This window comes from Brachypodium distachyon, chromosome 3 (genome assembly GCF_000005505.3).
Source record: "Brachypodium distachyon strain Bd21 chromosome 3, Brachypodium_distachyon_v3.0, whole genome shotgun sequence".
Classification (NCBI taxonomy): domain Eukaryota; kingdom Viridiplantae; phylum Streptophyta; class Magnoliopsida; order Poales; family Poaceae; genus Brachypodium; species Brachypodium distachyon.
In genome coordinates, this window is record NC_016133.3 from 300,219 (window position 1) to 325,345 (window position 25,127).

General features: G+C 43.0%; 4 protein-coding genes across 9 annotated transcripts; all 4 read right to left on the reverse strand.

Annotated features, from left to right (window-relative positions):
• Positions 1–1,791: 1,791 nt before the first annotated feature.
• On the reverse strand, positions 1,792–6,200 carry LOC104583397 (probable transcription factor KAN2). 2 transcript variants are annotated; one of them, XM_014899976.2, is made up of 6 exons: positions 5,034–6,200; positions 4,762–4,838; positions 3,923–3,968; positions 3,633–3,795; positions 2,421–2,478; positions 1,792–2,292 (listed from the first exon to the last, which is right to left on the reverse strand). In XM_014899976.2, exons 1-6 carry the CDS (start codon positions 5,641–5,643, stop codon positions 2,146–2,148), a joined length of 1,101 nt encoding a protein of 366 aa, XP_014755462.1. In that variant the 5' UTR covers positions 5,644–6,200; the 3' UTR covers positions 1,792–2,145. The 2 variants fall into 2 exon arrangements, with proteins under 2 accessions (XP_014755462.1, XP_010233652.1); XM_010235350.3 differs by having other exon boundaries at positions 2,421–2,481; positions 5,034–6,195.
• Positions 6,201–14,403: 8,203 nt separating this feature from the next.
• LOC106866285 (WAT1-related protein At3g30340) lies at positions 14,404–16,879 on the reverse strand. Of its 5 annotated transcripts, none has more exons than XM_024460883.1 (7): positions 16,700–16,879; positions 16,468–16,534; positions 16,201–16,392; positions 15,929–16,108; positions 15,438–15,846; positions 15,034–15,185; positions 14,404–14,816 (listed from the first exon to the last, which is right to left on the reverse strand). In XM_024460883.1, exons 3-7 carry the CDS (start codon positions 16,377–16,379, stop codon positions 14,687–14,689), a joined length of 1,050 nt encoding a protein of 349 aa, XP_024316651.1. In that variant the 5' UTR covers positions 16,380–16,392; positions 16,468–16,534; positions 16,700–16,879; the 3' UTR covers positions 14,404–14,686. The 5 variants fall into 5 exon arrangements, with proteins under 5 accessions (XP_024316651.1, XP_024316652.1, XP_014755409.1 ...); XM_024460884.1 differs by having other exon boundaries at positions 16,201–16,367; positions 16,468–16,564; XM_014899923.2 differs by having other exon boundaries at positions 16,468–16,564.
• Positions 16,880–17,182: 303 nt separating this feature from the next.
• Positions 17,183–20,246, reverse strand: LOC100825633 (WAT1-related protein At3g30340). The gene is made up of 6 exons (XM_014899925.2): positions 19,789–20,246; positions 19,534–19,596; positions 19,290–19,406; positions 18,459–18,867; positions 17,959–18,110; positions 17,183–17,446 (listed from the first exon to the last, which is right to left on the reverse strand). The coding sequence occupies exons 1-6, from the start codon at positions 19,959–19,961 to the stop codon at positions 17,317–17,319; spliced, it is 1,044 nt and encodes a 347-aa protein (XP_014755411.1). The 5' UTR covers positions 19,962–20,246; the 3' UTR covers positions 17,183–17,316.
• A 696-nt stretch (positions 20,247–20,942) lies between these two features.
• LOC104583398 lies at positions 20,943–23,513 on the reverse strand. Its single transcript, XM_010235352.3, has 3 exons — positions 22,272–23,513; positions 21,545–21,625; positions 20,943–21,210 (listed from the first exon to the last, which is right to left on the reverse strand). Exons 1-2 carry the CDS (start codon positions 23,449–23,451, stop codon positions 21,576–21,578), a joined length of 1,230 nt encoding a protein of 409 aa, XP_010233654.1. The 5' UTR covers positions 23,452–23,513; the 3' UTR covers positions 20,943–21,210; positions 21,545–21,575.
• Between the last annotated feature and the right edge of the window lie 1,614 nt (positions 23,514–25,127).

Consider the following 25,127-nt stretch of genomic DNA (forward strand, 5'->3'; position numbering starts at 1 on the left):
ATTAACCATCACTCCATCAGCTGCAGTGTATGGATATGCCCAAATTAAGTACTCATTTGAAGTTGAAGTTGTATCAGAAGTCTTTGTTTCCATTCACAATTAGGGGTGCAAGCAGGATCCCGCTTAATTGACTCGCTAGTTCTCAAATTTTGCTTCAAATTTGACTCGAAGATTTGGAGGTTGGCCTAGAAACGAGATACAAGCGGGGTCCTGTTTAGATCCTTATTCACTACCACAAGCATTGCAGACATGCACAGCACAGATTGCAATGGCTGTCAGGAAATTCAGGATGGTGAAATCAAGGATCAGAAAGAGGTGTCACCTCACTTTTTCAACAAATGCACATACTACTAGCCAGTACCACTACTACTGTGCATGCTTTATTTCTCTGATGAGTGAGTAGCACATATACACAGAGAGAGGCTGCAGAAGCTGGTGTTGTGCTGTTATGGCTGTCCACACACTATACTATACACCTAGAGGCTACAGTCAAGTCCTCTTACACATAGTTCCCCATGCAACCAAGATATAGATGAGATAGATATATAGCTAGAGCCAGCTCTCCAATCCATGCCCCATGCATGCATGCCATGATATGATGAGTCAGTCCACCATATCATATGGTAATCATTCTCATATAATTGGAATGGGTGATCCCCTAGCCCTACTCTCTCCCTCCCTCTCCCTTATGAGTGCAGTGTACCGTCTTACACAGAGACAAACTCTTGGCTGTGGTTGGGTCAATGTCATACTCAGACAGATGGTAGAGGTCCCCCAACTGCATCACCTCCATGCACACACATACACACACAGCACCTTTAAAGCTGAAACAAGCTAGGCAACATGTACACATGCAGCAGTGATTCAATAAAAGCTCTCACAGCTTCTTTCAGAAAACAAAAGCTAGCTCCCTCAGCAGGAAAGAAAGAAAAGTAAGCTCTTTCTTTTTATCATTCAGCTGTCACCTGGGTCTAGCTAGCAGGGCTTTTGATCTTTTCACCTTGAGTGAAAAAGAAAAACATGCATCATTTGCTTTCTCTGCTTTTCTTAGGTTTGACCCTTCCCACTACTCATTGCTGTCTTTCTGCCTGCATCTCATGGTCTCATGGTACATGCATGGCACAACACTACAAACTGCATACTTACATATATCAAGTGTGTGCACACGCATGTTTTCTGTCAATTTCCTTCTCTCTTCAGGTAAAAAATGGTAATTGCATGCAACTTTGTAGGTATTTACATATTTAGGGAATTGCTGCTTGAACTGAACTGACATGCTATCAAGATTTAACCCAAGTGGCATTTTATTATGATGCATAAATGTAACATTAAAAAATAACAGTATGATGTGCTAGCTAAAGCTCATGGCTGGAGGAGGCCGGTGAACATATACAAAATCAAGATGAGGGCAGAGGGCGCCGTGGTGTATGAAAAGGGACTTCCCAATTGTTACTGTATGGATGTAAAATTTGGTCGCAGTGTATGTTGAGGGGTAAATTGTTTTTAGCTACTCCAGCTAGCTAGCTAGCTGGATCAATGCGAAGAGCTTTGTTAATTTGCAAAGGCATTACATGCACGCTTACCAAGTAATTCCATGAAAGCCAAGCAGCACTGTGCCAGATCTCTGATGCAAACTTTCCCTCTTGCTTTTAGCTAGGCTTTAGTTAATTGAGACTTGCACGTGGATGGATCTTTCTCTCTTTTCTCCTTTCACTGCTTTATAGTACTGCTGTATGTGGCAGTAAAAACAGATGGATGAACCCCTCTCTCTCTCTCTCCCACATTCCATGCACAAACTTTAAACAACATGACTTTATACATAAAGCTAACCATTCAAGGAGCAAAGGCATTTCATGATTTTCATCTCTCTCTCTCTCTCACTCTAGCTAGTTCTCTCTCTTTCACACACACAGAGACATACATAAATGGATGGGAGATGGATGGCACATTTTTACATAATACTCTTTAATTCCTATCTCATCAGCAGCTTTGTCCAAGCTTGATCAGAATGCATCAAGTCATGCATATGCTTTCTCTTCTTTGTCCCCTGCATCGATCTTTCGCTTTAATTACCTCGATCTATGGTTGCTGATGTATTGCATCAATTGATTAAGCTAGATATATAGGAATTTATATTCTGTTTAGTTAATCGATGGTGTGCAGTGTAGTCCTGATTCCTAGCGTAAACTCGAGGTTTGGCTGCGCTGGAGGACTCGATGTCTGATAGGAGATGCACGACGCATTCATCTCTGCTGATATCTCAATGCTCTTTGATGGAGCTGCTGCTTCTTCCTGGAGATATGTACAAAATGCATGAATGACACTAATTAATTAATTCAACTATTACTGTACATGCACAAATTATTTAATTTCTTTCGACTGTCTGAAGAAATAAAACTACTTTTTGATATGTGTGTTACCTTGTGTCGCAGCTTTCCAATTTCAGTAGTATTTGAGCCGAGTTCAGGACATCCTACCCTGCTGCAAAGCCAGCAGGGAGAAAGAAAATGATAGTCAAGATTGTACATTTAATCACCGATCAAGAAAATAACACACAAACATGCATGGTAGTTACTATATCTTGTGTTTATGTTATATGTGCTCACAACAACCGGCCCTGAATAACAATGCATGCATTCATGCATTGGGAGATATGATGCTTATATTTGTTGTCGTTGACAGAACATCTGGAGATGATGCCAACAAAATTATTTTATGTCTAGTAGTACCAAGTATGATTCTTCAGCAACTCCAAAGAAGTTTCAAAGTTTGTCCTTTGTATGGACCTCCCCCTTTTACTTTTGTTAAAAAATATAGCCCCCTCCAATATATTTTCCTAGTATTTTTTGTGGGGTGGCTTTTTAACCAAAAGAGGTCATTTTTCAGTAGTCCCCCTGTCCTGCACACTTTGTCATCCTTGATCTTTTCTGCACAAGTGGGCCTACTGCTCCTTGGTATCTGTGTACTGCTACATGTGTAGTTTATGTGAGACCACTGTAGAGAGAGAGAGAGAGAAACTTTTCACTGCAGCCATTAAACTAGTGAAGAGGATCATTGAACCATCATGAGCTTTCAAATGTCCACCCTATACTGGACAAATCGAACAATGCCAAGATCTCTCTCTCTCTCTTCTTTTTCTTGAGAGCATGGATGTACTGATGTACTTCTTGCCATTGCCCATTTGCATTTGCATGTGGAGAGAGAGAAGAGAAGGGGAGAGAGAGAGAGATGAGATGAGATGTACATGCATTCTGCTTATGTATGCCACTCGATCTGTTTGGCACAAACAGAAATGAGATCAGTCTTTTCTTGCATCGGCATTAACATGAAGCAGGCAAACATCCAAATGCATGCATGTTTGCAGTGCTGTTGCTAGCTATATGTGTTGCGTAGCTTGCTGCATGTATATGCATATGTTCCAGTATAGTACTCCTAGCTAGTACCATATATATAACATGGTGTTTGTTCTTTCTGCTCAATATATGCATCTATATATGCATATTCCGGATATTTTAGATTCTCAGGTTATGTGGGTTATTACTAATATTATTTGCTGGTAGAAGCATGTAATTTAGCAGATAAGAGGTTGTAGCTAGCGGATTAAATCAAGGAGAATTAATTAATTAATTTACCTTGAAGAGTTGCTCCACAAACCATTGTAAGTATTGCTGCTGTGAGAATTTGCACTGGTTCCATTTTGATCTGTACTGATGATCCGGCGGGTGCCGAGGGTTTCCGGTAAGCTCTCGTCGGAGATCTCACCCGCTGATCCGTTATCAAAACCTTCAAGCTGTCCTGTATAGATTTTTGTTTCAATGTTGTCCTTAGTAATACAAGTACATGAATTAATATCAAATTATTCTAGCATATTATATGCATACATGTGGCGGTGCTTGAGTTTTAGAAATCACTGTACATTTACCTGATGAAACCATGGGTTTGTCGGTACTCTTTATCGTGCGATACATCTGCAAAGAGATATGATACGCGACTATTACAGTACTGTGTGGTAAAACTCTCTTATGATTAATTGTGTCTTATATAGTGCCCATATGAATGGGTAGGCAAGTACCAGTGTGATAAATTGCTAACTGTAATATGTTAGCAATGATTGGTGAGAGTACATGTAGTACTATTTCTTTTTCCTCAGAACAAGTAAATGCTAGTATATTATTGCAGCCATTTATAGCGCGCCCAGAAGTCCCAGGAGGCAACTAACTAATCCAGCAACCGTTCATGTTGTTTTACTTTTTTGCTTCCATTTTACAGAAAAGAAAGGAAAAGAAGTGCATTTCTTTTAGGAATTAACAGAGTGTGTTTCAGTTGCAAAAGGAAAGCCTTGTGTTGCCCCCTTGTTTGCAAAAGCTGCTCCATCATAAGTTCACTACTATAGCTACCAAGACATGCATGTCCAGTCCAGTCCACACATGAATGCAGAGAAATAAAAGAGAGATGCATGCAGTGTAGCTTTAATTTGCATAGCTAGATCAGTACTGGTACTGTATATACTACTGTTGTTTCATTTCTTTTCGTTAATTTTTCTCAGCTCATGTGATATATAGTAGTAGTAATAATAATCGGAGAGACCTCTATATATATGTAGCTATATCTAGATTGGAAGGATTGTCATGAAATGAATTCTTCTCCTTCTCATGCAAACACTCTAATCTCAGAAATTTAATTAAGATGATACAGCAGATTTCAATAAGGGAATTTTAGATGCAGCAAATTGAGAAGAAGCAAATCAGAAAGAAAATGTACCTGGAGATGAGATTTGACATGTGCCAAGGTAAGATCCTTCACATCCATGAGCTCCAGCACTGACTTGGGAGTGGCTCCTAAATTCCATCAAATCAAATCAAATCCCTTGAAAACAAACAAATTCAGTAACAAGATCCAATCACGTACGGCCGTCCCATCGACAACCCAAAAAGAAAATCAGTAGCAACAAATTAATTGCCATGGCATGATCCTAATTCTACTCAACTAAATTAAGCAATTAATATAGTACTACTCGTAGTAATTAACCATACTCTCATGGCCGCCTAGGAGCTCGACGGCGTGGACGAAGCGCGCGTGCAGCGTCGTCGTCCACCGCATCCTCGGCGCCCGCAGGCTCCGCCGCCCCGCCGGAAACCTCGACGACGACAAGAACCCGCCGCCGCCGTTGTTAATGCTCCGGGAACCCATCACCATGTGCTTCTGTTGCTGCTGCTGCTGATGCTGATGCTGAAGCTGGAAGGGATGATGATGGTAGATGGGGACTCCCCTGATGGGCTTGAGCAAAGCATTCATCCTCTCGTAATAATGGTGGTTGTTGGAGTAGCAGCCGCCATGGCTGATGCTGTTAACATGCTGCTGCTGCTTGTAGCTTCCGGCTGTGGCTGAGGAGAGGAAGTGGTTGGAAGGCGGTGCCGCCGTTCTCGCCGACGGCGTGCGCAGGTCGCCGTCTTTGGCGCTGCCGGGGGCTTGCCAAAACCCTAGGTGCCCGAATTGATCCATGTTGTTGCCGGCGGTGGTGGTGGTGTCCAGTGGACGCAGCCAGGCCGTCGTCGGCGCCGGCGCCGGAGCCGGAGGGAAAGACGCCGAGGAGGAGGAGCTTGTCGGCCGCGCCAGGTCCGGCTGCCGGGGGAACAGCTCCATATATATATATATGCGAGATCAATCGATCAATCGCAAGCTAAGCTAGCTGCAAGAGAGATCAAACAAGCTAAGCTTGCTTGTAGATATAATCAGTATGGAAAAAGAAGTAATTCCTCTTCTTTCATTCGATTCATCGCCACGGTCAATTGGAGATTTCTTCTTCTTGGATCTTGCTGGTTCTTGGTTGTTGGTGGCGAGCTAGCTTAGCTTAGCTAGAGTGTGGTATTGCTAGCTAGAGGAGAGGTGAAGAGGAAGAAGATTTGGTGAGCAGAGCTTGCTTGGTGGGTGGGTGAGATGAGATGAGAGTACTGTCTGTGCTTGTGTCTGCTTTGCTATAGCTAGGAATGAATGAATGGTGAAAAGCTAGGAAATGACTGATAAGAGAGAGCTAGCTAGCTAGGTAGCAGGCAAGAGAGCTGAGGTAGATGCATCTCTCTCACTCCCCCTCTCTCTCTCCTTCTCACTATTGTACCCTTTGCCTGTTTCCTTGCCCTTTCTCTCTAGCTCTCTCCCCTATCTATATCCATCTCTCTCATCATGTGCTGGCTAGGTACGGTGTGGTGAGATCAGTACTGTATGTACCTAGCAGGGCTAGCAGCACATACATAAATATATATACATAGGAAATTATAGAAGGGAATTAATTGGTGGTGTATGGACGACCCTTGGGTGAAGGTGAAGATGAACAATGGAACAAGAGCATTAATTGATTTGCAGGCAGGGGTCACTGCGAATGGGATAAAAAGAGTCGGAGTTTACAAAAGGAGCAAACACTCCTTAATTAAGGGCCTGTTAATTTGGAATGAGCTAGTGCAAATTTTGTGGATGTGAGGAGCACAAGAGTGAGGACTGTTAAGGCCTCTCACAATGCATTGTCTCTTAGTTCATAATAAATGTTAAGAAATCATCTACCCAATGCATTGTCTCTTAATGTTGTATGTGAAGTATCAATTATTTAATAGCTATGTTAGAGAGCTTTAATGACCTTGTGTTGGTTTGCATGAAAAGACAGTAGATAACATAAGACAATCTCATCATTAATTATGTGCCAGGCATAGGCAAAATGCTGACATGGAGGCTTTAGAGATAACGCCACGTCGGAGTATTGAAATAGGCCTTAACACCGATCGAGTAGTTTCTTTCTTTCTTCTTTTAATACAAGATTTTTGTTTCCCTTGGTTTTATTGTCTTCAATTATTGCAAATACACAACTGACATCATCAAAACTCTATTTTCCAAGTGAGCTAGTGAATTTTTTGTAATAGCATATGCACATGCATGCACTATTTTCACAGCTCTCCACCAGTGCTGTAGACTAATTAAGCCAACACAATTAGATATATACCCCCGAAAAACAATCTCTTGTACATGTAATTCCTTTTGAAACAAATCTATACATGATTTTCGCGCGCGCTCAGCGTCTGGTCAGAAATATTTTGAAGGATCTAGTGGTCAAAGTTCTTGTTTTCCTTTCTCGCGATTGACAATCACTTATAGGTGGAATTTATGGAAGATTAATTTGGGAGAGCAAGGTAGCTAGCCTCATTATTTTCAAACACCGGCCATAAAAAGACGATGCAGATATAGAAAGATTAGAGGGCATAGCATGATATATACTCCATATCATCGATCATGTCACTTTGGGTAGCTTTCTGTCGGCGTCAAACTTATTTTTTCAGAAAGGGATCGAAAACACCAAGCTATAGAGATCGATTGCTATCTCCATCAGTCGATCTCTTTGCTTAGTTTCCGGGCCAACCTTCTCCAGCTTTTCTTTTCTTCTGATCCATCCACACTGCACCACCTTTAATTTGCCGCACATTATGTTAATTCTCTCTCGGTCTGAGAGATATCTCTTTATCAAACACACTGTGATGCACATTTAGCTAAGCTAGCCGTTCATAATTATATACCGGTCGCTTTGCTGCGCATATACTTTTAGTTAATACGGAACACTATGTTTTAGAGGAATAAATTGATGTTTCCATTGTTCTCCCCACGCATCTTGGTTATAGCAATTTTCGAAATTGGCCTTACATACCGAGGAGTGTGGATCAAACCTCACTCTTCATGTAATATTATGATGAGTTACTAGCTAGGTAGTCAGCTAACTAGTAGATCTTACATAAGCATATAAGATATTCGTGCATGGTTCCTGATAAGGTTTAATTAATTAATGCATAAAGTACTATTGGGCGTGCAAAGCATCATTGACTGAGATATACTACTAATTAATTAATAATTATATTAATTTGATGCTAGCCAGTGGCCGGGCATTGAATGTGTGTTTGCCAGTTTATGATTCCCTATACCAGATTTGTCTTGGACGGGAAAGGGAATCTTGATCTAGCTAGGTGAAACGGCAAGATTTGACTAGAGAAGATTAATTAATTAAGAAGAAGAAGCTAGCTGGGGTCCTGTGCTATGTGTTTTGACTGTCGGAATGATCCGATCGACCCATAGTCAGCTCGATCGATCATCACATGACCATCTCTCTCGTGATCAATAGTTAACTTTGATTTGTTTTAGTTTAACCAAGGGATTCTCTTGCACTAATTAATCTTGGTCCCTGCACTAGCCAAGTTAATGATTAAACAATTATAGGAAGCTCCTCCGTGTGTTAATATGTCCTAGCTCCCAAGTCAATAGTACATTGAAATTGACAAAGAAGAACTAATTATCTTATGTATGGTAACTAGTCTTGGAGGGAGAGAAGAGATTAAGAACATATATATGCTGGTGGTTTAGATGTTAATATCCACCAATAATTGAAGCATATGTCTCTCATGATGCATTCTGTCTGATTAGTACTTGTTGCTTGCATGCTATACCTTCCTCTTATTCCCAGGTGAAGTGATCAAGGAATAATATATATCAACTAAGTACACTATTAAATCATAAATGCCTGAAGAACTCCATATTCTTGAGAATTAATGTTCAACTAGAGAACAGTGCTAAGTAGCAGTGTCATGCGTGTGCTTTTTCATGGAACTTAAACAAATTCTGACCACTATATATATAGTATGTATATATATAATGTATATGTATGTATGTATTAAGTGTGTGGTGTGTTTTCCTGTTGGTTGTCAGAAAGAATCTTAGAAAATCTGCATAAACTTCATAACTGAATCTAGCTAGGATATTCAACCACTACTTACCAATGAATTTTTTTTCCCCAAAATCAAACAAATTAAGTTTAAAATCCCCATTCTGATGGTTCATGTGAGTGGTAGCACTGGCTAGCTAAAAGACGTAATTAAGTTTCACAAACATATATAACTCGATCCACAGCGCACAGCTAGCAGGTATATATTATATATATAGCATACAGAACATTATGTCAAATCATTATATTCGTTTTCTGGTCATGATCTTCGTCTTAGATTGCATATATGTGCTGCTTTTAATTAACATATGCCATTCGAGGAATATAATTTCCCTCATTTGTTCTACTATATGCACAAACTCAAACACGTGTTGGTGTGTAGTATATGCATGTAAAACTCTTTATTCCCATGCATGACATCTCTCTCTTTTCTTCTTCTTTGCAAGGCCCAGCCCATGCATTGATATATAGTAGTATCAAATTAAAGTTATTTATAGGGGTGAGGAATTAAACACATATATAGAAAGGGATTAATTGGAAGGGTGCCGTTGTCATGTCATGTCCTGCATAGATATAGATAGATATGTAATGTAGCAAGGAGACATGATCGTCTAAATCTGGCTAATATTCTCACATAAATTTGTAAAAGATAATAGTCCACATAGAGCCCTACTTTAACTTTAATTGAACATGTATATATGCATGGCTTCCAATATTGACCACCACATATTGTTAATTAACCAGATAGAGCCCTATTTTACTTCTCTCTCTTTAGTTTTTTTAGGTCAATTCCATTTTAGTTTTTCTCTTCGAGGACATGGAGCACTTTTTTGGGGGTAATTGGGGTGGGCCGCCGGTGTAACTATCTGGCTACTAAATGCCCAATGGGCTTCACCTATTTCCATTGTGCTTATAGTACCTTTGCGATCCAGTAGATTTGTTTTTGAGAACTCGCGATCCAGTAGATTTGCGTGAAATAAAGCGTTGGGAGGAGACCTAATTTCGGCCCAAATTTTGTACCCCATCAGGCCTTTTTCGATTTCCGATACCGACTTTGTCTGTCACGTAAATAAGACTTCAGGTCCAGAGTAGTTTGTCTCATGAGGAGCGACGTACTAACGAGTTGTATTTAACTTGTCCATCATGTATTACTGAAACTAGTCAAATGTCCATGCGTTGCAAGGGAGAACAATTAATACTAAGATGCCAACTAAAACTGTCAATTAATACTAAGATGTCAACTAAACCGTCCATGTCAGGGTTCAAATAGGGCATCAGGAAACCGCAGCTAGCAATCCAACGGATGGTACTCAAGAAAGGTACCAAAGCATTGCTCCTTCTATAACAAGTATGCTTCACTCTTGCAAATTAACCACAATACAATTCAATCCTAAATGCTTCAGTGCAGTCATCAATTCAGCTTGTGACTCACAGAGCAGCCTGGTTGGAGCTTGTGAATTACCCATGGACGATCTCGCCACTCCCCCGCGAAGCTCCAGGCCATGGCAGGCATCCATCCCTCTTTGCTCCGGTGCCTGCACCACCACCAGGCGCCTCACCCTCCACCTCCTCCACGGCTCCACCCCGACATGCCTCATCCCAACACCCAGCTCCGAGCTCCCCGATGGATCTCTCTGCGCAAATCCACGTCGCGGAGGTTTCCGTTGAGGTGCAGCTCTCCCACTGCAGCAGTAGCTTCCACTCCCCCTGTTGTAGAAACTGATGCGAGTAGGATTGGGGGAAAGGAGAGCTCGGGGGCGCTTAGCGCTAGCGGGAGAGAGGAGATCGAGGGAGGGAGAGAGATGAGATCGGCAGTACCGGCCGGCGGCTGCAGCGCTGACGGCTGGCGGGACAAAGGGAGAGGGAGGTCGAAGGAGGGAGAGAGGAGATCGGCAGCTGGCGTCGGTGCGCGAGCGGGAGATACCGGGAAGAAGAGGAGTGGGGAAACCGGAGCAGATGCAGTAGGGAGAGAGAGAGAGAGAGAGACGAGTAGATGCCGGGAAAAAGGCGCGACCGGAGGAGAAGGTCGCGGGCCCGCGCGAGAGCATCAACGGCGGCGAGGTTCGGGGCAGCGCGACCCGTGCGGGGAAAAAATAAAAATCCGTGCATACACACACACACACACACACACACACACACACATATATATATATATATATATATATATATATATATATATATATATATATATATATATATATATATCTGGGTGAGATAAGGGATGGATGAGATTTGGCTTTACAGTTTTGTATCAACCGATTGACGGACCGTTGCCATGTATTGCTCCATGCTGATTTTTTTTTAATGTTGCGATGAGTTTTGATGTTGTACACGTTAAACGAAAATGCGAAAAGATAATGCTGCAACGAATGGATGGATGAGAATTTTTTTTTTTTTTAAAAGGGATGGATGAGATTTGGCCTTTTAGATGCATTGAACGGTCCAACAGGCGACGAATCGGGGGACTGAATCTTTCTGGAAAAAAAAAATGATACTGGAGTATGTTAATTCAGTTACTTCAGAAGCAGTGAAACTTCAATGCTATAGCTCACAAAAGACAGGTCACTAGCAACAATGTGCACATTTAGAGCTGATCTGAAAGCAGCTTTTACGGGGCAATCAGAAGATCTATTCTTTGATCCTAGACAAGTGTATAAACAATTCCCTAGCTATGTCATATAGGTTTTAGAGCTATATCTTGTTATTCACTCTCTTGACCTTGAAAAATGTTGCATCGGTCCCTTGAGTATAATTGAGCAGTTGGAACAAATTTGGTCTTATGTCCAATGCCGTGGTTGCTGTATATCCAGGATCCTTCCTCGCAGGATTAAACAAAGTGGCCGGTCTAACTATGTGACTCCAAAATGCCCAATGGGCTTCTTGTATTCCTTTTCTAGCCAACCCATTGGGCTTTTTCTCTTCCGATACACATACCGACTGTCACGTAAATAATTTGTTAATGGTGTGCAGCTCTAGCAAATTAGTAAATGGATCCTCAAATTTGAGGACACAGACTGGTTTCCCGGTTGAAATGATGTACTCTTTTTTTTTCGAATCGGAATCAAAATTGCTTAGCTCAGCCTCAACTCAACTCGCCAGCGGAATATGTTTCTTATTAATTTCTTTAATCATTGTGATGGTGGAACATATTTCCAGCTGCCCCTTTTGATGAACTAATAAAACATGAATGACGATTACGCAGAAAAAGAAATCTCAATTAATTACTGTGTATAACTGTCTATTGTAAAATTAAATTAGCATGCATGATTGTGTGTTCAGACTGATCCCACTATATGCATATTTTTCACCTGTCCATCCGGACACTTTTTAAAATTCAAATCAAATAAGGTAAGATCACCATGCAATTTTCTACTCAAGTATCCTGAAAGAAAAATATCCCTTTACCATGCAAATCAAACATGGTTGGATTACTGTAGAGGCAAAGGGTGCTGTTGCTAGTGCTACCTGATCATTTACCAAATTCTTGTCAGTAACTTAGCCAGGACACAAGATAATATTTACTCCCTACTAAATGTAGGTAATTGTGCAACCGTACAATGGTCACTGGAAAAAAAAAAGACAGGGAGACTCATGACGATCTGCTCCATGGAGGAAGAAGGAATCGATGATGGCTACCATGATGGATCTTGGTGATGGGGATGAAGGCCGCGGTGAGGCCCAATTCAGTAGATTTGCCAGAAATAAAGTTTTGGGATTAGGCCCGATTCAATTATGGCCCAAACTGTGTACCCAATCGGGCTTTTTTTATTTTCTTTTCCGATACCGACTGAGCCACGTACATTGCAAGTACATCAGGCCTGATACACATGATCCAGGTCTAGAGTAATTCAGAACTTTTTTTTTGAAAGATAAACAGTCCTGCATTTATATTGGAACAACAGTGGGCGAAAAGACCCACCTACCATTACAACCCACCAGATGGGGCGAAATAAAAATAAAAATTACAAGCACACCCCTATGGGCCATGCGTCTGGTCGAAGGGTTTCTCGAAGCACACGTGTACCCAAGTGAAGCATGGGTTGTTTGAGGCGCCACCTAGACGCCTCTGGAGTCCTCGAAATTTTGCCGCCGATGACCTGAGTTGATTCCGTCGGAGAGACGGAACCAAGGCCGCCACCAGCAAGGCGGATTCGCAAGAGGACGAGTTGCCTCGCGTTGACCCATAGCATGGTCACGAGGAAGAAGAGGCCGCTGCCGCATTTGTTGATGAAGATGCTCTCGTCGGCGACCAAACCGACACACCCCTGATACGGGCAAATGCTCCCTATCTGGTGGCCATGGCAAACGACGCAATTGCCAAGGAACTGTCGTTCCCAAGAACCGCAGAGCGGGCCCCTGAATGGAGGTTAAGGAGGGAACCGACAGCCCGTCGGCAAGCCGCGCAGCTTGGGCTGGCCTCAGTCCGGTGCATGAGAAGATAGTAGAATCCATCGCCAGAAGAAGAACAGGGGGACACCAGAAAATAAAATAGAAAAACATGTATCGACCCTGAACCAGCTTTTCCCGACCAGGATAAGAGCAGAAGTGGAGCTCTATCAGTGGCTCGCCGGAGAACAGAAAAAGCACAAGACGAATCCGGCGAGTTCACATAGAAATTGCAGGACATAGAAACGAATCTAAAATAAAGAAGAGAGGGCACAAATCTGAACCAAACCGGAGTCCAAGAATTCAGATCCGAAGACGGAAGGCTATTATTGGAAGGAGGGCGGTTGACCTTTTTCCGGTTGCCTTTCTCGGCGCCGGCCAACAAGCCCACGACGACGATGGCAAAAGAGACAATGGTCCTCCGCCGGATGAGCCTCAGATCCGGCCGAGAGCACCTCTGTAACGCCATAGTGCCAGGAGCCCCCAAGGCAACAAACCTAAAGTTACTGTACAGGAATGGAAGGCGCTCGAGCTCCCCTCCCCCTCTCTCCCGGTCCGCAGAACCGGTGGAAGTGAGGGGGAGAAGAGGCACCAACAAGGAACTGCGAGAAGAGCTCACTGGCTCAGGGAAAGAGGAGGGGGAGAGGAGCTGGGCGCATACTCTGTCTCAGTAATTCAGAACTCGTATCTGAATTGCATGACATCTCTCCCTACGTCAACAGAATAAAAAATAGTGCTTAGCTCAGCCTCAACTGGCCAGCGGCATATGTTTCTTATTAATTTGTTTAATAATTGTGATGGTGGAATATATTTCTTACTGCGCGAACTGGTTCCCGGCTGCTGACCATGTCTCGGCCTGAAGCTCTTAGAATGCTGTGTGTTGCTTATCGTTCTAGTCCAGCTTGAACTATGTTTTTTTTTTTCTCTTTTTGCCGCCTGGCATGTTCTTGCTGTGGATGATGAATGTTTGGACGACTTTTGGTCTCATTTATAAAATGGGGCTGGGGGGAAACCCCTATTATTCTAAAAAAAATAATCTTACTGCGCCTGTTCGATGAATTAATAAAGCCTGAATGGTGATTACACGGAATAAAAATTGTAAGTAATTACTTTGCTGTCTTATGTCAACTAAATGAGCATTATTCATTCAGATTTCAGACTGGTCACTCTACAATCTACCTCGGGAAACTTTTTTTTATTCAAATCAAACATAGTAAGATTTACCATTCAATTCTTGTGACCGAAAATTGGCATGGGGTCAAGTATTCTGAAAGAAAATATCCCATTTTTTTGCAAATAAGAAAATATCCCATTACCATGCAAATAATCAGATTACTGTAGAGCAAAGGATGCTTTTGCTAGTGCTATCTGATCATTTACTAAATATTGCTAATCAGTAGCTAGCTAGGATACAAGACAGCATGTACTCCAGCAAATTATAGCTAGCTGCATCCAGCAGGAAAATGAGAACTGATTAACTAGTGTATGTATTTTGTGTTGCAGTAATTAACCCAAAGCAAAGAGTGTATTATGATCTTTGCAGTTTCAGTTTCACTGCCTATTGTCAGCCTCTTCATCCACTGGCTTGTTGGCAGCCCAGGATACTGAGGATGCTTCATCTCTCTTCTTTCCCCACAGCACAAGATAGAGTCCCAGAATCATCAGTGCAGATCCCAGCACGCTGTACATGAATGCCAAAGGAAATAACAGTCAACAAGCAGAAATGAAATGCTGTCACAACAATTAATTGAACCATTAATTTAGTTTACACACTGAGCCCAAAATAATAAATTCAGTTGGCAAGAATGCATTATGTAGATGTATGTATTTAACCCGTGCAATTATACAGTGGTCACTGAAAGATAAAGACAGCGAGCTAGACTGAAGAAATTATATACCTTCCGAGGTAGATCTGCTCATGGAGGAAGAAGAAATCGATGATGGCTACCATGATCTGGATGATGGGGATGAAGGCCGCGGTGAAGACCGGGCCCTTCTTCTCCACGCACCACGTCATTATCAGGTATCCGGCTCCAGACCCGACTATCCCCTGCATTTTACAGTTTAATTGTAAAATTAACCGGTTAAGTATTTACGAGCACAAAATATTTTTGATTCAAAGACTTCGTTCCAGTTAAGTCAAAGAAGCTGGTGTGTATTGACTGCATTGCGTGGATTAGTGTGTAAGCTGCAAGAGAAGGTAAATGTTTTTGATTAGTATTTGCTCCTTTTGGACAGACAAGTTCCATTTTGTGTGTGTATAAAATTCAAGATGAAGAAGATGGTGATGTTTATATCTTACTGCATACAGGACGGTGATGATCTCCAGCTTGCTGGTCAGAATCCACAGCGACACATGCCTCTCCATCGCCGCTGTCAGCGCCCCGCCCTGCAGCGTGCTGATGAAGAACATGAGGGCGGTGCTGGAGTAGATGGCCGGGTACTTCTTGGTCAGCCTAGTCTGCAGCAGCAGCCAGAAGGAGAAGCACAGGCAGTTTGCCAGCAATGCAGCAGTGCCCAGCATCCAGCTCTTGTTGCCACTGCCCTCTGCTGCTGCATGGTGAGCAGCTTCTGGGCTCAGTGCAGCAGAGGCTTGGTGCGTCAGTGGCACTCCCTTGTAGAGGCTCAGCAGCAGCAAGCCGGCGAGCGACAGGAGTGTCCCTGTGATCTTTGCAGCTCCTGCCATGCTCTTCACCTTCAGGGACTCCATCCTGCAATCCCATGCATCAATTGTTTGGGACGATGAAAAGTAGAATGGCTTGATCGACTTGATGTATTGTGTGTACGGTGTACCTCAGCACGACGGCGATGATGAAGGTGAGCACAGGAGACAGGTTGATGAAGGTTATGGCGAATGTCGCGGTGGTGTACTGCAAGCCGTAGAAGAAGGTGTACTGCGAGAGCGCGGCGCCGAAGACAGCGCTGAAGAAGAGGTACACAAAGATGTCCATTGTGAGCTTGGGCCTTGTGCTCCTGCATGAAGAAGGGAGATATAATGGCAGTTTCAGTTTGCTGACAGATTCTATATTCACATGGATAATGCAAGGATGGATGCAAGGGCATACCGCTCTTTGAAATAGGCTATCGGAGCAAGGAAGACGGTGGCCACCAGCTGCCGGAGCGTGACGAGGACCAGGCGGTTCAGCCCTTGCTCCAGCGCCTTCTTCACCAGCGCTGTCATCACCGCCGAGATGAGATCGAAGACCAGCATTCCGATTACCGGCCTCCACTCCTCCACCCACATTGTCTCTAGTTAACTTTGATGCCACAAAATGACTGCTCTGCTCATAAACTGAAAGATTATATATAGATAGGCCTGCACTGCCACTCACCTTTGATGCTACAAAAAGTGATGTCTCTCATTCATCCAAGGGAGAAAGCAAAACAAATGCTAATGTGCTATCGACAAAATCAATTGGTTAGCTCCTCCTGTGGCAAGTTACTACTACTGAAGGTTAACTATATAATATAAATGGCAAATCAAAGAGACAGTAGGAATCAAATTATAGTGCAAATGTGAAAGTAAAATTTATATGCTTATTCAGCCAGCATCACAAAATTTACCTTTTCTGCTGCCCCGACCAAAATCTGAATTAGATGCCAGCAAAGTGGAGAAAAGATGGGAGCACTCAGCTTGCAGAAACTCCTTTTTATGTATGTGGACTAGTCTTCTCACTTCCTAAATTTGATACACCTACCATCAGCATCTAAAATAACATAATACTTCCCATTGGTAGTATGTCAGAAAGTCAGCAATACTATCTTTGAGTTAGCAATACTATGACAAGAGGCAGACAGGCAGTGATCTTGATCAACTCAAACACCACTACTGATCTTTTACATTTGTGTATTTGTTAGTGTGATCCTCCTCCTAATCAAGTGTCATTTTCAGCGATAAATTAGGACCAGTTTACCTTTCCATTGAGGATGCTAAAAAAATCCAGCAACAGGTGCTTTAGTTAATCAATGACTTCACGGTGTACACTCTGCTGAAGACCTAAGGCAAGGAGGCAACATCACCAGCCAGCACGATACCAGACAGTAATGTGCACAATGATCATAAATATGACACTGGATTATTCGAAATTAAGCTATATGTAATCGCACGTTGCAACGTTTAGGGTGATTGTTGACATTGCAAATACTAGCCAGTAGCCACTAAGAATGTCCTCTCATACACTTCACAAATTTACTTGCTCCTCCCTGTCTTCTTCCGCTCCTTTAGCTGATAAAACGGTTGCTGACGCTTCCTGGCTCTTTCCCCAGAGGAGAAGATAGAGACCTCCAATCACAAGAGCAGCACCTACAACACTTCAAGGACAAAAAGAGAAACATAAGTGTGACTTTTCCATTGTTTTGCCAAAGTTCCATGCCTTGAAGTAAAGTTGTCGTTCTGCAGATAGTTATTTACACATGCAACTTCTTAGAAATATGTCAATTGTTAGTCCATTGATGATAGTTGCCGTCCATAGTTATCTACACCTGCACCAGTTTTCTCGATACACTTGCAACAGTTTTAGTAATATGTCAATTTTTAGTCTTGTGGATGATAAATGACAGTACAAGTGCATGATGATATATGTATCGGAACTTTTTTCCCTGGGATTTCCCCCTTCCCATTAGGACATAAGATCTTAACTAGATAGTTCAGAAAGTAAATAGCTTAAGCACGACATTTCACGTGGTGGGCCATCAAAAAGTAAAATAGAGTATAGGTGTTCTGTTTCAGAAAAATGTAGTAGACACGCCTGCTTATTTTGCAGATCTATATGCCATACAGTTGTTTTCAACTTTTGATAAACTTTATTTATTAAAGACACTACCTTCCGAGGTAAAGCTGTTCATGAAGGATGAAGAGATCAAGGACTGCAGCTATGATCTGAATGGGAGGTATGAAGCCTGCAGTGAACACTGGCCCCCTCTTCTCGATGCACCAGGTCATCAGCACATATCCTATCCCTGATACTCCCACTCCCTGCACAGCGTAAGTGAAACTTTTAGTGGAATCCCAGCACACGACACTAAATCTGAATCATTCCTTGTTGCAAACATTCCTGTCTCTGACTGAATTCAGAGTTCACTGTGCCAGAGCAAGGTACTTGTCTGAATTGTGGGACCATGTGTGCACTAGTGCTACTGTGTGCATCACTATCAGATCCATGAAGGATTGGAATTAGGTTCGCTAGACAGGTCAGGGGGTTGATGTTAACACTTCTGGTTTCTGTATTGACAGGTGGGATAAAAAACCATCTAAGCCCTGACACAGTGTCGCTGTAACTCAATAAAAGAAAAGATTGGTGGTGATCTGAGCTATCTTACATACCGCAAAAAGAACGGTTGCGATCTGTATACTTCCTCGAAGCAGCCACACGGAGAGGTGCCTCTGTGTGGTCAGTGCCAGTGCCCCTGCTTGCAGTGAGCTGAACAGGGCCATGAATGCAGTGCTGGAGATGACTGCAGGGTACTTCTTGGTCAGCTTCCCTTGCAGCAGCATCCAGAATGAGAAGGCGATGCAGTTCACCAGCAGCAACGCCGAGCCCAACATCCATCTCCCCTTGCTACTGCTGCTAGTGGTGGTAGTACCACTTGCAGTGTGTTCTTGGACTGAAGATGCTGTGTGAGTCAGGGCAGCACCCTTGTACAGGCTCAGTAGTATCGCACCACCGACCGACGTGAGTGTTCCGACGATCTTTGCCAGCCCTGCCAAGCTCTTCACACTTACTGTTTCCAGCCTGCGCCGTGAAATCATCAGTTTCATGAGTGACATTGTAGTTGCCGTATAGAATATGTGCAGCAGACTTGGTTATATAATTAGGCAAATGATTGTTCAGTAACACATAGTCCCAAAAAGTATATGTTTTGTTCCAACTCATGCTTTTATTTGGTTGCAATTTGGGGCTTGGTGCTCACTTAAGCTAAGTATTTGCCGACCATTCTTTTTTTATATTTTTTACAAGAAAACTCCATCTTGAGCTATTCTTGTTTCTAATAGTCTGAAACTTGAAGAGAAATACTCCCTCCGATCCATATTAATTGTCTCAAATTTGCCTAAATATGGATGTATCTATGCCTAAAAAACGTCTAGATACATATAATATTTCGACAGTTAATATGGATCAGAGGGAGTATAAATGAAGGGGGATAAGAAATTGACCGGAGAGGGACAGCGACCAAGAAGGTGAAAACTGGAGTCATATTGGAGAAGGTTGCAGCGAGTGTTGCCGTGGTGTAGCTTAACCCCAAGAAGAACAGATACTGAGACAACAGTGCCCTGTAAATGTGTATACACAGTTTTAGACAAAAAGAAAAGCATCACAACACTCTACTTAAGAAAAAAACTAAAACACTCATTAGACTTGTCTCCTCCCCTGCACTTAGAAAGACCAAAGTAACATTACCCAAGTAGCGCACTCATGAACAAGTAGGCAAAGATTTCCTTCGTGAATTTTGGTCTTGCATTCCTGAAAACAAACTCAACAAAATAAACATGAGAAATTCTTAGATACAACAACATTTCAGATAAATTTGCAGAGGTGCTAAAGGATCATGTGACAAACAACATCACACCATCAGATTCATCCTAAACCTGAAAGGCTGAAACAACTAGCAACTGAAACACTAGCTGAAGGTTAAGTTGTTTATTTCTCACAAACCTTTCTCTGAAGTAGGCAATTGGGGCTAGGACGACCACGGCGACAAACTGTCGCAGAGCGATAAGGACAACAGGGTTCAGGCCGTTATCCAACGCCTTCTTAACCAACACCGCCATCACGGCAAAGAGCGTGTCGAAGGCGAGCATGGCGGCCACCGGCTTCAGCAGCTCCATCCAGCCCAATTGTTCTCTCTACAAACCTGAAGGAGATCCTAGGTGGTGGGCACTAACTAGCTAGCTAGTTAGGGCATCCTTCATCCTAGACACCTTATATACATAATACATACTAATAATTTATACAAGCAATGTCTTTCCAGACACCAGTCACCAGGCAGTGATGTGAGAGAGTATTACTAGTTTTATATGTGAGAGAGCAATGCTAATGCTGATGCTAAGAACTGTTGATTGGAGCAAGGCAGGCCAAGACAAAAGTGAGTTGAGGAATGGTACAAAGTGCTTGAGTGCATTACTAGTGGCAAGCGTTTCTCCAGACTGTGATATGTTCTGTTGGTGTAATTAAGCAAGCAATTATTCCTTTTTTGAAGGAAAGCAAGATACTAGAATTGAAGAAAAGCAAGATACTAAACACGTCTAGATACATACGAATTTAAATAAATTAAGTCACTTATTTTCGGACGGTTGATAGAAGAGAATAAGATGCAGCAAGTGGTTAGCATCGACCTGCAGGTTCTGTTTGTTATCAAAATGTTTCTTGTCGTCCCGTGCACTTCACTACAACTGCCAAAGTTCGAACTATAATTAATTAATTAGAATAGGAGTACATGCTAATTAAGTGGCCCCTCAAGTAAAACAAGATTAGAGCTTAATTTATGATCATTGTATTAATTAGACCGAGGAAGTGAGGATTGCATTTTGTTTGTTCTTTACTTCTTCTTTTTTATCTCAGCTCAGGGGCTTAATTCCATTTTTTTTTAACTCAGATTTGATGGCAAGCTGCCGGCATCTACATACTGGAAGGTATCATCATCTTGTCCATCGATGTCTGTGTACTGCAAATGTGTGTAGTAGATTGATTGGATTGCTGGTCAATACAACTCTGAACTCTGAAGCAAAGGATCAGAAGATGAGAAGATCAACTATAGCAAACCTCAGAAGAGCAAGACTTGACAAAGATGGACTAGACGAAGACAATCATTGTCAAGAGCCACAGATTAACGAAAGCAACTGCAAGAGTCACGGTCTGCATAATTATAGCGCACACAAGTTAATTGATTAATGTCTACACAAGTAGATATTACACGGTGAATTAAAATCCCACTTCACAGGCTACATATATCATACTACTACTGGGGGTTCAATTTCAGCATCCACTACTTCAGAGGCCACATCATACAGAAAACGGAGGAACCTACTGCAAATAGCCACTTCTGCATCTCAGAAACCCGATTATAACTCCAGATACCTGCATAACAATCATCGCCATAGGTCAAACCAATTTGTAGTAATCATTCACAGGAAAGGCGATTAAGTTATATCTCACAAATTTGCATGATTCTAACAATAAGCTATACTCATTCAAAAAAATATATGCAAAGATGAATCATCTTGGAATTATTAGACAAATTACAGCAGATATACACAAAATAGATGTACCATTTGCACCATCTTATTAATCAAAATGATCAAATTCATGCCGTGGAGACCTCGGACAAGAGATCACACATCATCTTATTAAATATTAATTGAGCAACCAAGAAAGAAGATATACACATAGCAAGGAGATAAATTTACATCACCTGTTCAACCAACACAGCACATTAGCAGATCTCATGCGTTCACATTTTCAGCTCCACCATCTCCACCAGCAATACCCCTGCCTACAAGCAAATGAAGTCCAATAAACCAATGGAAAAGCTGGATAAAATATGAAGGCATATGTTCATATGTATGATGTAACTTGATGGGGGAAGACCATCTACTGTAACAAGGATATGAATATGTAAATGAAGCCACATATATTGCAAGGTGCAAGGAAGAATGAGAATAATCATTTAATAAGTAACAAACGGCATGTTATGGCAGTTTAGAAGTTCATATTCATCTATGAAATGTGACTGTTTCACAAGTTATCAGTTTCCAGTTAAACAGAAATTGGGAGCTCCTTTCATTAAATAAAACTATTTCACAAGAAAAAATATTGAATGTTAAGAGCTTTAGCTTTCAGATGTGTCAAATCAAATAACTATTTGACATCTGAGATCAATACAAGGCAGCAATAGCTATGGTTCTAGTTTTCTTATAGCTTTATTGCAGTTCAGTGATAAACAATGATATGAAAGATTTACATTATCATAAGATGACTATCCAGAGAAAGAAACAAACAACTCAATTTGCTCTTAAGTGTCTAGTCAACCACTAAGTACACCAACGATATTACAGCAACCAGAAGTAATTGAAATGAATCTTTGCAAAAGAAGTAAAACTGAACTTTGTTATCTATGCAATGCAGAGACGAGGTATTACCAGCAGTATAGAAACCTGCATATGGATGATAGGTTCTGAAAATCTCAAGTCCATTTCTATGAAGACATGTGAACTGCATCGACTCAAGCTGGAGCATGAAGTCATCAGAATCCAAAGACAGAAAGATTGCATTTGTGTCCTCATCATACCCAGGCATCCAGAGCCGTTTTTGTGTGCCCTCGGGTCGTGAAAAGCGCTCATCCAACTGAACAGTTTTCCGTAGTACCCATGAGCCAACACCATCAGAGTCGGATTTCCTCGCCCATAACTGAATGCTCTGTTCTGAATCTGACAAAACGGCGAGGCCAAGGCCACCATCCTCTCCTCGTAAGATCTGAAAGGACCGGTGGATCATACCAGGATAAGGATCAGTAGCATGGAGGTCTGTCGGCTCGTCAATCACAACAAGAGTCTGCCTTTCAAAATCGAACTCAAGGATGCCGCCTCCGGAAACCAACCAACAGAGTGTATTCCCAACTAGGACACTGGGACTTTTAAGACCAATCCTATCTGTAGTGGTTATGGAGATAACATCTCCCCATACACCGGTGTTGGATTCGTAGAGACAAACGAACTCCTTGGTGAACTTGTCATCGCGGCACGCCAGGACCAGTTTGAATGGGGTCAAGCGGCAATCGTCGTGATCGTCGGCAGAAGCAGTGCGCAGCACGGCGGCGTTCCAGACAATGCCACTTTGGGCACCACCGGCGAAACCCAAGCCCGGCGGGAAACAAACGCGGCGCTGGACGCCGGTGAGGGGGTCCCACAGGACGGCCTCGTTGCGCCTGTGGTCGAGGAGGAGCGCGATGCCGTGGCGGCAGCCGTGGAAGGAGAAGGAGAGGCGCCTGTGCGTGCTGGACCATGAAGACGGATCGGCGAGATTCTCCGGCAGTGGGGCGGGGATGCGGTCGGGAGGGTCCAGCAGGGGAGAGAAGACGGGGGCCATGCCGAGGTCCTTGACGAAGCAGCCGAGCAGCGGAGGGATCCGGTGGTGCTTGCGGAAGCGGCGGCCGAATCCGGGGTCGGAGAGGATGCCGCGCCAGAGCTTGCAGACGAGGGAGGCGCGCGGGAGAGAGGACGGGCTTGGAGGGAGGCGGAGGAGGATCTCACGGAGCAGGTCTTCGTCGTCCAGCGGGGCCAGCGTCGCGGGCGCCGGCGTGGAATGGCGCCGGCGGCTCATCGTCTCTCGGGGCAGGGTTTGGTTTGGGCTGGGCTGTGTGCTGATACAGAGAGTATTTTTTTAAGGGGAAACAACCATGTTTATCCAACCTTACCAAAAGTCGGAATACATGCAATATCTGGAGTTTCGAGAAACCACGCCAGACGACCCACCGACAACCGTGAGATGAGAAGTCACGCCAGTCGAACCACCGACAACTGTGAGACCGCCTTAGCTAAATTGTGGGCGTCGACATTGAAAGAGCGTTTCTCATGCGTCGGAATACACGCAATATCTGGAGTTCCGATAAGTCACGCCAGTTGACCCACCGACAATTGTGATACCGCCTTAGCTAAATTGTGGGCGTCAACATTGAAAAGAGCGTTTCTCATGTTTGAACGGCACGTCAGAGAACAGCTTGCAGCACAAGCACCGGCGTTGCCCAATCTAGCAAAAACGGCATCCACATTGATTTTGCACCCGAGGGAGGAGCAATCCATCGATGAGTAGCTTGCCGACAAGTTTCACTTCTCCCTCCCGGTAAAGCTCGATCAATTTTCTTCTCGTCAACCGCAATAGATAGATATTCCATGAAGCTCTGAATAAAAGCAAAAGTGGATAAAGGATTTTGAAACTTCCCTTCATGAATAGTCTTCACTCTTGCCCACCATACTGCCCACAGGGTCGTCAAAATTATAGCAAAGTCACACGAAGGCATAGAGTCCATGAATATCATTATGAATAACATGCTCGGTAAGTCTCTCCTCAAGTAGAGCCCAAACACATTTGGTCATCGAACAATCCACCAGAGCATGTCGCCAAGTATCCTCCGCCCCATGGCAGATCTGGCAAACAAGAGTCTTTAGCCATATTTTGTCGGCAACGCACCACTTCAGTTGGTATAGAATTCTTTGCTAGTTCCAAGCAAAAAAATTCAGTTTCGCTGAAACCGGCTGCCTCCAAAGGCACGTCCATTGCTTCTGAATTTTAGACACATCAGAGGGAGCAGCCCGATGCTCCAGCCAGTCTTCCCGCCGCCGGCGGGTGTCAACGAGCATCCTATATGCAAATCGTATAGAGAAAACTCCTTTCTTTTCGAAATGCCAAGCCCAAAAATATGGACGCGCCGAGAAGCTGAGAGGGATGTTCTTGATGATATCCACATCCATCGGGAGGAACTGATCCTCTAACTTCCTCAAGTCCCAATGTTGATTGGAATCAATATGATCAGAGACAAGTTCCAGACGGTGATCTAACTTCGGACACATCGGTCGCAGGAGAGAATCCCTAGGGATCTAGTTATCGTTCCATATGTGTGTATCCACACCCGATCCAATCGGCTTAATAAGTCGTTGACGAAGAACATGTTTTCCCTAAAAAAAACAGCCCGCCAGACATGCGACAGGTTAGCACCCAAACCAGTCTCCAGAAAACTTGCATCCGGGAAATACTTAGCTTTCAGAACACAGGCACTCAACGAGCTCGCATCTTGCAAAATTCTCCAGGCTTGACGGCCAGAAGAGCCAAGTTAAAAAGCTCAAAATCACGAAAGCCCAAAGCACCCATATACTTAGGCATCGTCATATCATCCCAGGAGAACCAAGTTGTCTTCCTTTCTCCATTCTTGCTGCCCCACCAGAAATTGCGAGTTAACGAATTGATATGTTGCATGTTAGGAAGCACGGCATAGAATAAGT